The sequence below is a fragment of the Scophthalmus maximus genome, chromosome 12 (assembly GCF_022379125.1).
Source record: "Scophthalmus maximus strain ysfricsl-2021 chromosome 12, ASM2237912v1, whole genome shotgun sequence".
Taxonomy (NCBI): Eukaryota; Metazoa; Chordata; class Actinopteri; order Pleuronectiformes; family Scophthalmidae; genus Scophthalmus; species Scophthalmus maximus.
Genome location: NC_061526.1, coordinates 23,405,001 through 23,420,871, shown reverse-complemented (window position 1 = coordinate 23,420,871; position 15,871 = coordinate 23,405,001). Strand labels below are relative to the sequence as shown.

Below are 15,871 nucleotides of genomic sequence, written 5' to 3'. Positions count from 1 at the left end.
CCCTGCTCTGTGATTTTCCCTGAGATTGACACGTTTATTTTTCTGGAGGAAATGGAACAAGCAGCTATTCCCAGTGATGAGGTGTCACTGAAGAGTCTTGCCTAGCAACAGTCTCTTCCCCTTTTGAGAGCAGAAAACTACGGATCAAGTGTTTACACGCTCGTTATGACTCGGTGGTGGTGACACCTACTTGACATCGTAGCGATGCATGAACATGATGTGGTCCCTGTAGGTTCGGTTCACATCCAGGTCAATCTGTCGGATGTCGGGGGACACTCCTCTGGCTCGGGCTTTTAATTTCTGTGGACGAACGACAACACAAAATACTGAAGAGCGGAGCACTCGACGACATGGGAGACTCCAGGAAGAGAATGACTTACACAACACGACAAGAATAAATGAATACAGAAGGAAACATACAGTGTGTTTTTATCCCAATGAGAACTTCTTATATTAGAGTTTTCACTGATTCTTAGAGATTCATCACAGTAAGTTATCACTGATAGAAATATTAGTCTGGAACGAGCTGCATTACTACAAGGGTCAGTTTGTATGGTGATAACAATAAGCTATACAGTAATGTAGTACTGTAAAGTAAGGAATAAGAGTCATAGTATATAGTATGGGATGAAAACGCAAAAAACAGTATAATATGGCATAAAAAATGAAAAAAACGTCATAGTATAGTATGGCATAAAAAATGAAAAAAACGTCATAGTATTGTATGGCATAAAAACGTCATAGTATATAGTATGGCATAAAAAAATGAAAAAACGTCATAGTATTGTATGGCATGAAAACGCAAAAAACGTCATAGTATAGTATGGCATAAAAATGAAAAAAACGTCATAGTATTGTATGGCATAAAAAATGAATAAACGTCATAGTATAGTATGGCATAAAAAATGAAAAAAACGTCATAGTATGGTATGGCATAAAAAATGAAAAAGACGTCATAGTATTGTATGGCATAAAAACGTCATAGTATAGTATGGCATAAAAAAATGAAAAAACGTCATAGTATAGTATGAAATGAAAACGCAAAAAAAGTCAAAGTATAGTATGGCATAAAAAATGAAAAAACTACATAGTATTGTATGGCATAAAAAATGAAAAAAAAATCATAGTATATAAAGGCATAAAAAAAATGAAAAAAACATCATAGTATAGTATGGCATAAAAACTGGAAAAACGGCATAGTATATAAAGGCATAAAAAATGAAAAAAACATCATAGTATAGTATGACATAAAAAATGGAAAAACGTCATAGTATGGTATGGCATAAAAACGCAAAAAATGTCATAGTAGTATGGCATGAAAAATGAAAAAAACATCATAGTATAGTATGGCATAAAAAATGGAAAAACGTCATAGTATGGTATGGCATAAAAACGCAAAAAATGTCATAGTAGTATGGCATGAAAAATGAAAAAAACGTCATAGTATAGTATGGCATAAAAAAATTAAAAAACGTCATAGTATTGTATGGCATGAAAACGCAAAAAACGTCATAGTATAGTATGGCATAAAAAATGAAAAAGACGTCATAGTATGGTATGGCATAAAAAATGAAAAAGACGTCATAGTATTGTATGGCATAAAAACGTCATAGTATAGTATGGCATAAAAAAATGAAAAAACGTCATAGTATAGTATGGCATAAAAAAATGAAAAAATGTCAAAGTATAGTATGAAATGAAAACGCAAAAAAAGTCATAGTATAGTATGGCATAAAAATTTAAAAACTACATAGTATAGTATGGCATAATAATGAAAAAACATCATAGTATAGTATGGCATAAAAACTGGAAAAACGTCATAGTATTGTATGGCATAAAAACTGGAAAAACGGCATAGTATATAAAGGCATAAAAAATGAAAAAAACGTCATAGTATAGTATGGCATAAAAACTGGAAAAACGGCATAGTATATAAAGGCATAAAAAATGAAAAAAACATCATAGTATAGTATGGCATAAAAAATGGAAAAACGTCATAGTATTGTATGGCATAAAAATGAAAAAAACATCATAGTATAGTATGGCGTAAAAAATGAAAAAAAACGTCATAGTATAGTATGGCATAAAAACGCAAAAAAACGTCATAGTATTGTATGGCACAAAAACGCAAAAAATGTCATTGTATTGTATGGCATAAAAAATGAAAAAAACGTCATAGTATATAAAGGCATAAAAAATGAAAAAAACATCATAGTATAGTATGGCATAAAAACGCAAAAAACGTCATAGTATAGTATGGCATAAAAAATGAAAAAAACGTCATAGTATTGTATGACATAAAAAATGAAAAAGCGTCATAGTATAGTATGGCATAAAAACGCAAAAAACGTCATAGTATAGTATGGCATAAAAAAATGAAAAAAACGACATAGTATAGTATGACATAAAAAATGAAAAAACGTCATATTATAGTATGGCATAAAAACGCAAAAAATGTCAAAGTATAGTATGGCATAAAAAATGAAAAAACGACATAGTATTGTATGGCATAAAAAATGAAAAAAACGTCATAGTATTGTATGGCATAAAAAATGAAAAAACGACATAGTATTGTATGGCATAAAAAATGAAAAAACGACATAGTATTGTATGGCATAAAAAATGAAAAAAACGTCATAGTATTGTATGGCATAAAAAATGAAAAAAACGTCATATTATAGTATGGCATAAAAAATGGAAAAACGTCATAGTATGGTATGGCATAAAAATGAAAAAAACGTCATAGTATAGTATGGCATAAAAAATGAAAAAAACGTCATAGTATAGTATGGCATAAAAAATGGAAAAACGTCATAGTATGGTATGGCATAAAAATGAAAAAAACATCATAGTATAGTATGGCGTAAAAAATGAAAAAAAACGTCATAGTATAGTATGGCATAAAAACGCAAAAAAACGTCATAGTATTGTATGGCACAAAAACGCAAAAAATGTCATTGTATTGTATGGCATAAAAAATGAAAAAAACGTCATAGTATATAAAGGCATAAAAAATGAAAAAAACATCATAGTATAGTATGGCATAAAAACGCAAAAAACGTCATAGTATAGTATGGCATAAAAAATGAAAAAAACGTCATAGTATTGTATGACATAAAAAATGAAAAAGCGTCATAGTATAGTATGGCGTAAAAAATGAAAAAGCGTCATAGTATAGTATGGCATAAAAACGCAAAAAACGTCATAGTATAGTATGGCATAAAAAAATGAAAAAAACGACATAGTATAGTATGGCATAAAAACGCACAAAACGTCAAAGTATAGTATGGCATAAAAAAATGAAAAAAACGACATAGTATAGTATGGCATAAAAACTGAAAAAAACGTCATAGTATAGTATGGCATAAAAATTAAAAAACTACATTGTATAGTATGGCATAGTAATGAAAAAACGTCATAGTATAGTATGGCATAAAAAATGAAAAACGTCATAGTATAGTATGGCATAAAAAATGAAAAAACGTCATAGTATAGTATGGCATAAAAAATGAAAAAACTACATAGTATTGTATGGCATAAAAACTGGAAAAACGTCATAGTATAGTATGGCATGAAAAATGAAAAAAACGTCATAGTATTGTATGGCATAAAAAAATTAAAAAACGTCATAGTATTGTATGGCATGAAAACGCAAAAAACGTCATAGTATAGTATGGCATAAAAAATGAAAAAGACGTCATAGTATTGTATGGCATAAAAACGTCATAGTATAGTATGGCATAAAAAAATGAAAAAACGTCATAGTATAGTATGGCATAAAAAAATGAAAAAATGTCAAAGTATAGTATGAAATGAAAACGCAAAAAAAGTCATAGTATAGTATGGCATAAAAATTTAAAAACTACATAGTATAGTATGGCATAATAATGAAAAAACATCATAGTATAGTATGGCATAAAAACTGGAAAAACGTCATAGTATAGTATGGCATAAAAAATGAAAAAACGTCATAGTATTGTATGGCATAAAAACTGGAAAAACGGCATAGTATATAAAGGCATAAAAAATGAAAAAAACGTCATAGTATAGTATGGCATAAAAACTGGAAAAACGGCATAGTATATAAAGGCATAAAAAATGAAAAAAACATCATAGTATAGTATGGCATAAAAAATGGAAAAACGTCATAGTATGGTATGGCATAAAAATGAAAAAAACATCATAGTATAGTATGGCGTAAAAAATGAAAAAAAACGTCATAGTATAGTATGGCATAAAAACGCAAAAAAACGTCATAGTATTGTATGGCATAAAAAATGAAAAAAACGTCATAGTATATAAAGGCATAAAAAATGAAAAAAACATCATAGTATAGTATGGCATAAAAACGCAAAAAACGTCATAGTATAGTATGGCATAAAAAATGAAAAAAACGTCATAGTATTGTATGACATAAAAAATGAAAAAGCGTCATAGTATAGTATGGCATAAAAACGCAAAAAATGTCAAAGTATAGTATGGCATAAAAAATGAAAAAACGACATAGTATTGTATGGCATAAAAAATGAAAAAAACGTCATAGTATTGTATGGCATAAAAAATGAAAAAACGACATAGTATTGTATGGCATAAAAAATGAAAAAACAACATAGTATTGTATGGCATAAAAAATGAAAAAAACGTCATAGTATTGTATGGCATAAAAAATGAAAAAAACGTCATATTATAGTATGGCATAAAAAATGGAAAAACGTCATAGTATGGTATGGCATAAAAATGAAAAAAACGTCATAGTATAGTATGGCATAAAAAATGAAAAAAACGTCATAGTATAGTATGGCATAAAAAATGGAAAAACGTCATAGTATGGTATGGCATAAAAATGAAAAAAACATCATAGTATAGTATGGCGTAAAAAATGAAAAAAAACGTCATAGTATAGTATGGCATAAAAACGCTAAAAAACGTCATAGTATGGTATGGCACAAAAACGCAAAAAATGTCATTGTATTGTATGGCATAAAAAATGAAAAAAACGTCATAGTATATAAAGGCATAAAAAATGAAAAAAACATCATAGTATAGTATGGCATAAAAACGCAAAAAACGTCATAGTATAGTATGGCATAAAAAATGAAAAAAACGTCATAGTATTGTATGACATAAAAAATGAAAAAGCGTCATAGTATAGTATGGCATAAAAACGCAAAAAACGTCATAGTATAGTATGGCATAAAAAAATGAAAAAAACGACATAGTATAGTATGGCATAAAAACGCACAAAACGTCAAAGTATAGTATGGCATAAAAAAATGAAAAAAACGACATAGTATAGTATGGCATAAAAACTGAAAAAAACGTCATAGTATAGTATGGCATAAAAATTAAAAAACTACATTGTATAGTATGGCATAGTAATGAAAAAACGTCATAGTATAGTATGGCATAAAAAATGAAAAACGTCATAGTATAGTATGGCATAAAAAATGAAAAAACGTCATAGTATAGTATGGCATAAAAAATGAAAAAACTACATAGTATTGTATGGCATAAAAACTGGAAAAACGTCCTAGTATAGTATGGCATGAAAAATGAAAAAAACGTCATAGTATTGTATGACATAAAAAATGAAAAAGCGTCATAGTATAGTATGGCATAAAAACGCAAAAAATGTCAAAGTATAGTATGGCATAAAAAATGAAAAAACGTCATAGTATAGTATGGCATAAAAAATGAAAAAACTACATAGTATTGTATGGCATAAAAACTGGAAAAACGTCATAGTATAGTATGGCATAAAAAATGAAAAAGCGTCATAGTATAGTATGGCATAAAAAATGAAAAAGCGTCATAGTATAGTATGGCATAAAAACGCAAAAAATGTCAAAGTATAGTATGGCATAAAAAATGAAAAAACGGCATAGTATAGTATGGCATAAAAAATGAAAAAACGTCATAGTATAGTATGGCATGAAAAATGAAAAAACATCATAGTATAGTATGGCATGAAAAATGAAAAAACATCATAGTATAGTATGGCATAAAAAATGAAAAAACGTCATAGTATAGTATGGCATAAAAAATGGAAAAAACGTCATAGTATAGTATGGCATAAAAAATTAAAAAACGTCATAGTATAGTATGGCATGAAAACTAAAAACCACATAGCATTAAAAACACGTATTGTGTGGCATATAAATAAAGTATAGTGAAACAAAAGACGTTATAGTATAGTGAGTCTTGAAATGAGAACGAATAACAGATTATGTCCAAACAGCATCTCTGCTCTATAACTTTTAGTTTTCTTCTTTGATTGCTCAACTCATAGTTACAATTCTTCCACAGCGAACTGAAGCCAGCGATACATTGATCCCGCTCACTAAAGTTTCTAATGAGATCCAAAGTTTGTTTCACTGCAGAACAAAACCCCCCAAAAATTACACACACACACAAACACAATTAAGACTCCGAAGCCACGATCTCACCAACAATAACACTGAGGCTCAGTGAAATCAAATGAAGCCGAGGTGCTGGCTGACTCGCTTATGAATCTTTATGAGGCCCGAGCTGTAATGAAGTCTTTTACAAACTGCTGTGGGGAGAGTGGAGGGCAGAGAGAGAGAGAGAGAGTGGTCGGGTTCATACCTCGTAGAAGTCTTTCTTCTCCTCCTTTATTTTGGGAATATCGAGCAGCAGACACCACACCTCCCCTCGGAGCTGCAGAGGAATCCCCTTGTAGACCCTGCGGACCAGCTGGAAGGAAGCAGACGGCAGCTCGGCGTTAGAACAGACTCACGAACGAACGGCCTCCACCTTTAGATCAAATCACGGTTTTTAAATCCGGTGTTTGGTCGGAGGCAACGTCTAATTAAATATCAGGTCGAGGTGAGTGAGTGTGGTAATGACGACCACAGCTACTTTATAAAAATCCATTGTCTCTTCACATTCAATATGTTCTTCAATGACATTTTGTACAAATTATTGAGGCGACTGAGTCGTGTGCTTGTGATTGTGTAAATGATGGGTCAGTTTAAATTGTTCAAGTCAATTGTTACGAAGTAAAAACTGCCAAAATCTGATGTTTAGAGCTTCTCAAATATGAGGATTCAAACTTTTCGTGGTATATAAGTAAAGAATTGCACATCTGACAGAGCAAGGCATCATTGTGATGGCATGCTGTATTACAGACATTTTTACTGAGTTTGCGTTTGACGAACGCAGCAGGAGATTCACAACATTTCTGGAAAAGTTCAGGCGAGGGGGCGGAGCCTGGGTACGGCTCGCCGAAATTTTACTCGGGGGGGCTGGAAGGAAAAATTCCAGAAAATGTCCGGAGCAACATTCACGTTCTCACATCTGGAAAATACAGACGCAAGAGTAAATGTTTGAAGAGCAGCTACAGACAAATTAATTGACGGGTTAAATGAAAAGAGGAAAAAAAACAACATTCATGTGTCTACAATCCAAAAGGATGTTGGATCAGGAGCAACTGGACTTGGTTGTAGTTCCTTTAAGACGTTTCACAAGTTACCAAGTACAAAAGAGACGTGACGCACAGATTATGGTGAACTTAAATTCCTGACATCATATTAATGGAAATGCGCGGGAGATGACAAATCCGGCACTTCTCTCTGTCGACAGTCGGTACAGTAGCTGCACTCGAGGCCTCCGGCAGCCGCCCGAACATTATTCAGGGTAGAGGGGCGACCCGTCAGCCGAGCCGCTCTCGCGCCTGTCAGAGATACAAAGAGCGTGAATGTACTCGGCCCTCTTCCCTCAGCAAAAAGCAAAAAGGGCTTTGGAAGGTGAACCGCGGCTCCAACTGGCTGGACGAGCTCCAGGAGCGGAGAGAGAGAGAGAGAGAGAGAGAGAGAGAGAGAGAGAGAGAGAGAGAGAGAGAGAGCGTTGGAGCGAGCGACTGCTTCGCATGCAGAACAGTCCAAAGAAATTCAGAGATGGAAAATCAGTCGGACCTCGGCCGAGGGAGATTAAGTCTTTAAGCCCCAAACTGCGCGAAGCAGCAAAGCTAATCGCCGCAGTGAATCCTCCCGTCCACAGCCGTTGAAACCCGACCAGCCGGAACAGTCGTACAGTGAGATACGGGAGGTGCCGGGACTGTACGTGTGTGTGTGTGGGGGCTTCTATTGAATCCTGGCAGGGACTTTGACCTGAATACACACCGACACGCGGGGACCCGTGTGCTTCCTGAGGGATTAGACTGGATCTTTGAGGTTAGAATCAGGTTCTGATGAGGTGTGCGCTCTTCACATCTGCTCCGACCGCCGGCTGCATGTTCCCCCAGCAGCCGGAAGGAGAAAGTGAGGAAAACGAAAACAAGAGGGCGTATCAGGCGCGACTCTGCTTCCTTGGCTGAGCCGGACAAACAACCGGCGAGGATGAAAAGAAAAGAGAGAAAAGTCCCCGAAGGAGGATGGAGATAAGAGAGAGAAGAGAAGCTCCTCTCCGCGGAAACATTTCTCTGAGACAAAGAGGTCGGAAGTCGCGAAATCCCTGAATGAAACCAAACATGCAACTGAAGGACGTGGTGAAACGACGAAACAACACGACGACCAGGACTGATGGAGGCGGCCATGACACCTGCCCTCCTCCACATCTGCTACGGACAGGACGACCAGAAGTGGACCGATACGAACTCCGTGAGGCCGATACCGATCCATGGTTCCAATACTCCGGAGAGTAAAGTGTAACTTTACATAAACTGGCCATATTTTTAAATTGAAAAGTTCAGATGTGAACTGCAGTCTGGATGTTTTCTGGAGAGGCTGCGTGTGAGAACGCAAATGTTGCTCTGGACATTTTGCCGTAACTTTACCTTCCAGCTGAGAGAGAAACTGCGTGTGTGACAGAAAACCAGACGTTCACCTTCTCGCTGTTCTTGTACTTGTCCCAGCTCTTCAGCATCTTCAGCCACTTGCTGGTTCTCTCCACCTCCGTGTGTTTTTGCTGAGTGGAAGAAGAAGAAGTGACACGTCTGGATTAACGTCCGGAGGGAATCGCTGTCGGAGCGACTCGACAGAAGAAACGACTTTCATGATGTGATTGTACTTTATCACGTTCAAAGTCGTTTGAAGCTGCTGAGACGTTCTAATTAAAGCTTCTCAGTCTCTTTCTCTTACAGGAAACTAAATCCTCTCTTCAGTGTCACATACATTGATAGAATAATGTCATTTAGACGAACTCACCTTCTCCTCCACCGAGTCGTAGGATGGAAGTTCGTTCTCACTAAAGAGAGAGGAAGAAGAAGAGAAAGGGGAGGATGAGGAGATGAATAACTGAATCCTGCAGTTTATTTTCTTACGTCTTCGCTGTCGTATATGAATCAGTAAACCTGCCTGTACGTAAACAAGTATGTCAGATGGACGTGATTCCTTCTATAAACCCTGACTGATGAAAGAACCTCCGGGTCGCTGCTCCCCGTCTGTTATCGGGAGGAGGGAACATCAAACATGTCAACGGTCACACAAACAGGAAGCCACAGATTACAGACGATCCTCAATCTCCTCTCCGTTTATCTTCCAAAGTCTCGGCAGCGTTTTTCCTCCCGAGACGAAGCTCACTGAATATTTCTGGTTTCATCTCCTGAAAAACCTCTGTTCCACATCTGTTGTTTATCGCAGTTGAACCCTTTCGATGTTTTGCGTTGCTGTATAACACGGCTGACTTTATTTCTGCGCGTAGAGTAAAACATATGTCAAGTGCGTCGTCCTAACGTGTGTGTTCGACACCAGACTCGTACCAGCCTCCGTACGTCGCCGCACAAACACTTCTGTGGCCTTTGAGTCCGAGGACAGAAGACACGTGGAGACAACGTGTCGTCTCGGCCTCCTCCTCCTCCTCCTCCTCCTCCTCCTCCTCCTCCGCCCAGTCACGACCTTCACCCGAGGACACTCGTGTCGCTGTCTCAAACAATCATACAACCCTGAGGTTTCTCTTCCACCGCCCGTGGTCTGGCTGTGCACCAGCTCCGTCCCGACACTGGTGCCTGTGATTGTGGCTAACCGCGCTGTTTCCTGGCTGCGCGTGCCAGCCTATATATAACCCTCCGACAGTGGCTTGTTGAAGAGCGTCGCGGCCTCTCGATGGACTCAGCCAAAACCACTAACACACTCTCTCCCTCGCAGCCTCGACTCTTTCTGCTTGTGTTCCCTCCGTGTGGTTCTGCTTCACGCTCGCACTGGTTATTCATTCATTTCATAGAAACGTTGCGTGTCGTGTTCTTACTGGACGAAGCCGAAGCGGTCGATGACTTTGTACAGGTGGAAGTTGGTGTCCTCCCAGGGCTCCACGGTGGCCTCCTTCCCCTGGAGACGAGACAAACCAAGAATTAAACAGAATGTACGATGCCGGTGTTTTCTGATGGAGCTCCACATCAGCCGCCGCCCACGTTCTTCAGCTGCAGAGGATCATGTTGTGACTGGCTGCTCGGCTCCGGCGCCCTTGAGAAAGTGTGACGCCGCGAGTGAGTGTGTGTTTCTGTGACACAAAGAAACTGAGTGTGTGTGTGTGTGTGTGTGTGTGTGTGTGTGTGTGTGTGTAAGCGATTAACAGGTGTGAAATGAACAGTCAGACGCCGTCACCCGCGTCACCGTCTGACTCCAGGCCTCCAACCTCCTGGTTGTATTTAATTTACCGTCGCGGACGAATGAAATGAAAAAACTAAACGGTGAACGTGAGGAAGGATCATGAGGAGCGGAGGGAGAGGATATCAGAGAGAGAGCGATGGAGGAATAAAGGACAGAGATCATGAGCCACAGTTTCAGGTAAGAGGAAACAGACTCTTCTGCCTCTTTCTTACCACGTGTGGCTCAACATATCTCAAAGAATATTCCCTGTACAGAACCACAGACGCACACGGACGGTTTGTCCGTGGCTCCGCAGGTCGGTCGGTCTGACGACCAGATGTTGAGGTGAAATATTTCTGAATCCTCCTCCTCCTCCTCCCCCCTCGCCCACTGCTCCCTCAGCAGAAACACAGCAGCTTGATAAATAGCTCAGGAAGAATCAAAAGAACTCAGTGTTTTATCCCACCTCGCCCTGAGTGTGTGTGCGCGCGCGCACGTCATCACGGCCGACACATTTATCATTGCTCTCTCTGCTTTAAAATCAATTTCAGGGGAGAATCGAGGCAGGACCGCAGACCGACCGCTCGGCGCCCGCTCCGTCACGCCTCCTGTGATTGTGATGGACCGCACTGCACCACTCGGTCATGTGTGTGCGTCCTGCTCAGCATCTCTACAGGGTTAATAATTCAGATTCATATCAATGAATCTTTCTTCTTCTCTTTTGCTCGTGACCTTCAGTCATTTTTTTCAGCTCTCTGCGACAAACCCCCCCCCCCCGTTAGTTTCATAAGAGTTCAGCAAAGATTTGAGAAAAGTCCTGAAAAATTTAAGATAGATTTAAGTAGTCGAATGAATTAGCTACTTATTTCCTTCATTTTGAATAAACTTCTGACCTTATAGAATAATCCTGTCAGATCAGAACATCTCTTTAAAATACAGTTTTAAAATACATGATTAAACGGAATACACTAGAATTCTAGAATAATTGTTGTTAGATTCCAATTCACACCATAAACCGCCTGCGATGGATTTCTGTTTCTCACGCTGTCCGATCATCAGGCCGCGACCTGACCTCTCCCACTGCACGGTGGGGACAAGGGGAATCTCCTCATGACGACGCTTCGACCGCGTGAGACTCTGAATACGACCGACAAACTTTTCTGACACTTCCGACCGTAGCATCCGAAAACAACCAACGACGAGGATGAGGACTCTGCTCTGGGGATCAGGAATCCAATCGTGGTTGAGATGTTTCAGTCACTAAGGTGATGAACTGAAGAGCTGAATGTTTAAATCGAAAATATGTGAATATTTCTTTTATCTGATTCCAAAACAAACCAAGAAGATATTAATCACCGGCTCCGGATATGATCTACAATCAGTGGCCTCGATCCAAGACTGTCAGCGTCAGCAGACGGATATATATTGTATTCTTCTTCATTCCGCTAAAGACGAGAAAACACAGTTTTAAAACGAACGCAGGCCGACGTGAAAGGACGAGCGCTGGGTGAGTGTGTGTGTGTGTGTGTGTGGTTGGTGTTGATATCTGACTCCATTAAACTCCTTCCCTCCCCGACAATGACACTGATTTAGCTCTTGATTGTTCCTCCTCACGCCTCGCCACACACACACTCACTCACACACGCTTCCATCATCATCTCGTCTCTCCACGGTCTCTTCACTCGTAATGAGGCAGCGTGATTATTCAGCCTGCTGGACTAAATTAAAAAGACTAATTTACAAACCAAGCATGGTGACGCTGTTCTCACTGATACCGCCGGGCTGTGAAATAGACGTGTCACTCAGGAGGAAGCACGCGCACACGCACACACACACACACACACACACACACACACACACACACACACACACACACACACACAACCGTTTTCCACACAATGTCCGATATCGCTGCTAAGATGATAGTTCAAATGTACTGATTCTATTGGATGATTGGGAGAAAAAAACATTTTAAATTCTTTAATCCAAAATCAACGGATCTGTGAAAACAATATTTTCATAAAAAGAGGTTCTCTACTCCTGCTGGCACCTCTGGATATCAGCCAATTAAAATCACTCTGTGCCCATGACATCATCATCATCACTGACCTCTGCTGTTCATTGAGATCCTGAGATTTTCTTTTGTCCTGAACGAACCATTGAGGGAGCGTTTAAATTACAAGACGCTGTAATTTACATGTTAAGGTCAACGAGCAGCAGCTGATCATGTTGATCAGCTCGATTTATGATTTATGATTAAACCGTCTACGTCACCGAACCTCCTCCTCCGGGACGAGGAGGGGGAGTGTTCTCGACGTACCTTGTCATATTTGGCGACGATGTCTGCTCGCTCCTGGTCAAGTTTCACCGCCGCATCCTGGTCGGTATCAGACGCTGCAGAGGAAACACAAGGAGAAGGAGATGAGTGAGTGAGGACAAGTTACAAAAGAGACTTTCACACATAACTGACATCGGCACGGACGCGTGTGGTGGCTTTGAGAAACTTTGTTTAAAAAGGGGGCCGCATGTGAGTTGTTGCTTCTGACTTCACACTGTTGTGTAATCACAGACTCACTTTGCGTTGCTCCAGCTCTCCCTCGGCGCCAGGAGCCGACGTAGAGAACACACACACACACACACACACACACACACACACACACACAAACTTGAACAGACACTTGAACTGTAAATCTGCTTTTACCACAACAATTTTCGTACTCTTATCATTCAAGATCTACCCCACACACACACACACACACACACACACACACACACACACACACACACACACACACACACACACACACACACACACACACACACACACACACACACACACACACAGTGGGGTCATGACGTGTTTACAGTGAGCAGCATGTAGCAATGGAGTTTTGTAATGAATCACATCTCCGAGCGTCAGGCGAACCAAACCGCCACGTGATAAAAACCATCGTGATGAAAAACTTCATTCAACACTTGAACTCTGTGGCGTTCAAAATAATCTTTATGGATTTAAATTTGTCTAATATAATAACATACACATTATAAATAGAGTTATGCCTGAACTGTCCCCTTTAAAAAATAAATCTGTAAGTTTAGTGAGACACCAGTCGAGATGTGATCTTCAACCTGAATATGTAATAAATCACTTTTTAACTTCGTCGTTCAGCCCCAGCAGTTATGAAATAGTTATTTTTTTCCTTTTCTGCCAGATATTTTTCAAACAGGACGTATTTGACTCCAGTCTTTCTCCCACTTCCTCTCCGGCTCTCGTGGGGGTTCATCGACGAGGAGGAGGAGAAAACGTCTGGACTGTAAATTCCAAAACGCTCCGAAACAAACACGCTCCTTATTGAAGCGGGCTGGCATCTTTATGACAGGATGGTGTGTGTGTGTGTGTGTGTGTGTGTGTGTGTGTCAGTGAAAGGCATGTGGCAGTGGGCTGCCGGGAGAGAGGGAGAGAGGGAGGGAGGGGGGGCGTCCATATATCCAACAAACTGTCTGGGGGCAAATAAACAAATACAGTAAAGCCGGGACGTCGGCCCCAGGAGGCCCCGCGGTTCCCATAGTGAGAGGGAAAGGAATCGTGGAGGAAACGGGATTCAGCCTTTAAAGCCACAGTGGTCTCGACTTACTGCTCGATGCAATTAGACCAGTTTTCATGCTTCGTGGATCAGAACTGGCGTCCGTGTCGGAGGCCGGAGGCTCGCGCGTGTTTTTTATTTGTTGTCGATCTCCCCGGGACTCGTAGCGAGCGAGTCCACGGAGTTTCCAGCCGAAGAAGATGACCCGGAGTGACCTTAGCTCTAACAGCTCTGAAATATGTTGAGGAACCCCGCAGAGGACGTACTGTATCATCACTGTACACAAGAGGTTTCACAGTGGTCGGAATGTTAACTGCAAGACGAGACGAATCCCAAACCCGGAAACACAAACTGTAAAACACGTTAAAAAACAAAACAAGACAGAATCAAAAAGGGCCACGAGGGGAAGGGAAGTGGTCACGCTCACGCACGACACACAATTCATCTGAAATCGAAATTCAGGAATTGGAGGTTGTAACTTTCCCCCTGCGGCGTTTTTAACCACTTCACAGGTGACGATGAGAGCGACGGTTCTGCAGCTGGTGTTCTGATTTCAATCCTGCGTCTTTTGAAGCCTGACGTAAACAAAAGACTAGGAAGAAGAAAAAACCTGCTGGTGTAAAGAAAGAGGGATGAATTTTGAATGATTATAGAAAGAAATCACGCTCATGTGAAGAAAAAACAAACAGAGAAGGTCACGTGACAGGAAGTGTCTCGTCGTTAAAGACGAGGAACACGACAAGCGTAATCACAGTCTTTCTAGTTTCCTCCTCCGGCTGCTGTCGTCATGACGATTTGTTCTCTATGTTAAAGAGCCGCGCTGGTCGCAGCTCTTTTCCCTTTCATAGATGTGATCTGCACAGAAAGAGGAATAATAATAATGATAATGATGATAATGATAATGACGGTAATGATGGTGGAGAGGTCGCCTGGAGAAGAACTCATTTCCCGTCTTTTGTTCTCGCCGCTCACGCCTCAACCAGAGATGATCCACCGCTCAAAGGTCCTCCACGATGAGATGCAGATATTGTTTCCAGTTCTTCTCTTGAGAGATGAAAAACATCAGTGCCACCTTGTACTCGTCATTATAATCACTCTATTTTTAATATTTGGAGTTTTGAACGAAGGGATCAGCAAAGACGTTTTACTGAGGATATTTTCACGTTAAAACTTCGACATGTTCACAGTTTAATAGACTCAACTTATTTTCTTTGTCTACGCTCGGATGCACTTTAACAGACATTTGTAAAAAAGTTTTTCTCACAGCTTTCCTGCTGAAAAAAAAAATCAAGAGATCAACAACAAATTATTTGACAATAATTCAAATAATGTTTTGTTTGTTTAAGAAAAGTTTTATGAAAAATTAAAAAAATTCCCCTGGTTCAAACCAAATTTTTGATATTTCTCAGTCGTTCATGTTAATAAACCGAATTTTTGGGGGGATTTGCACAAAACAAGCAGATTGAAAACATCATCTTCTAACTTGTGATGAACACGTTTCACACAGCAGAGACCAAGCGATCGACTGATTCACCGACAAAAGAATCTGCAGATATTAATACTGATCAATACTGAGAATATGAACCAATATCTGAGCTCAGCAGCGTGAACTCACACAGTTATTAATACACAACCGCATGAGTCGTATTTATAACAACGCTAGTTAATTAAAGACGGCAACAGAAACGTGTCGCACCTTCTTATAGGAAGTGACTGAGAAATTCTCACACACACACACACACA

The 15,871-nt window shown here is 39.4% G+C and overlaps 1 protein-coding gene across 6 annotated transcripts in view; it reads right to left on the bottom strand.

Moving 5' to 3' along the window:
• The window catches only part of usp6nl (USP6 N-terminal like), a 50,618-nt gene that overhangs the window by 7,325 nt on the left and 27,422 nt on the right, over nucleotides 1-15,871 (bottom strand). For all 6 annotated transcript variants that reach the window (XM_047336007.1, XM_047336008.1, XM_047336005.1 and 3 more), the window contains 6 exons: nucleotides 12,865-12,938; nucleotides 10,204-10,283; nucleotides 9,165-9,204; nucleotides 8,845-8,925; nucleotides 6,607-6,714; nucleotides 191-300 (listed from right to left, as the gene is read on the bottom strand). In XM_047336007.1, coding sequence (XP_047191963.1) covers nucleotides 191-300; nucleotides 6,607-6,714; nucleotides 8,845-8,925; nucleotides 9,165-9,204; nucleotides 10,204-10,283; nucleotides 12,865-12,938 — 493 coding nt within the window. The remainder of the gene's footprint in view (nucleotides 1-190; nucleotides 301-6,606; nucleotides 6,715-8,844; nucleotides 8,926-9,164; nucleotides 9,205-10,203; nucleotides 10,284-12,864; nucleotides 12,939-15,871) is intronic.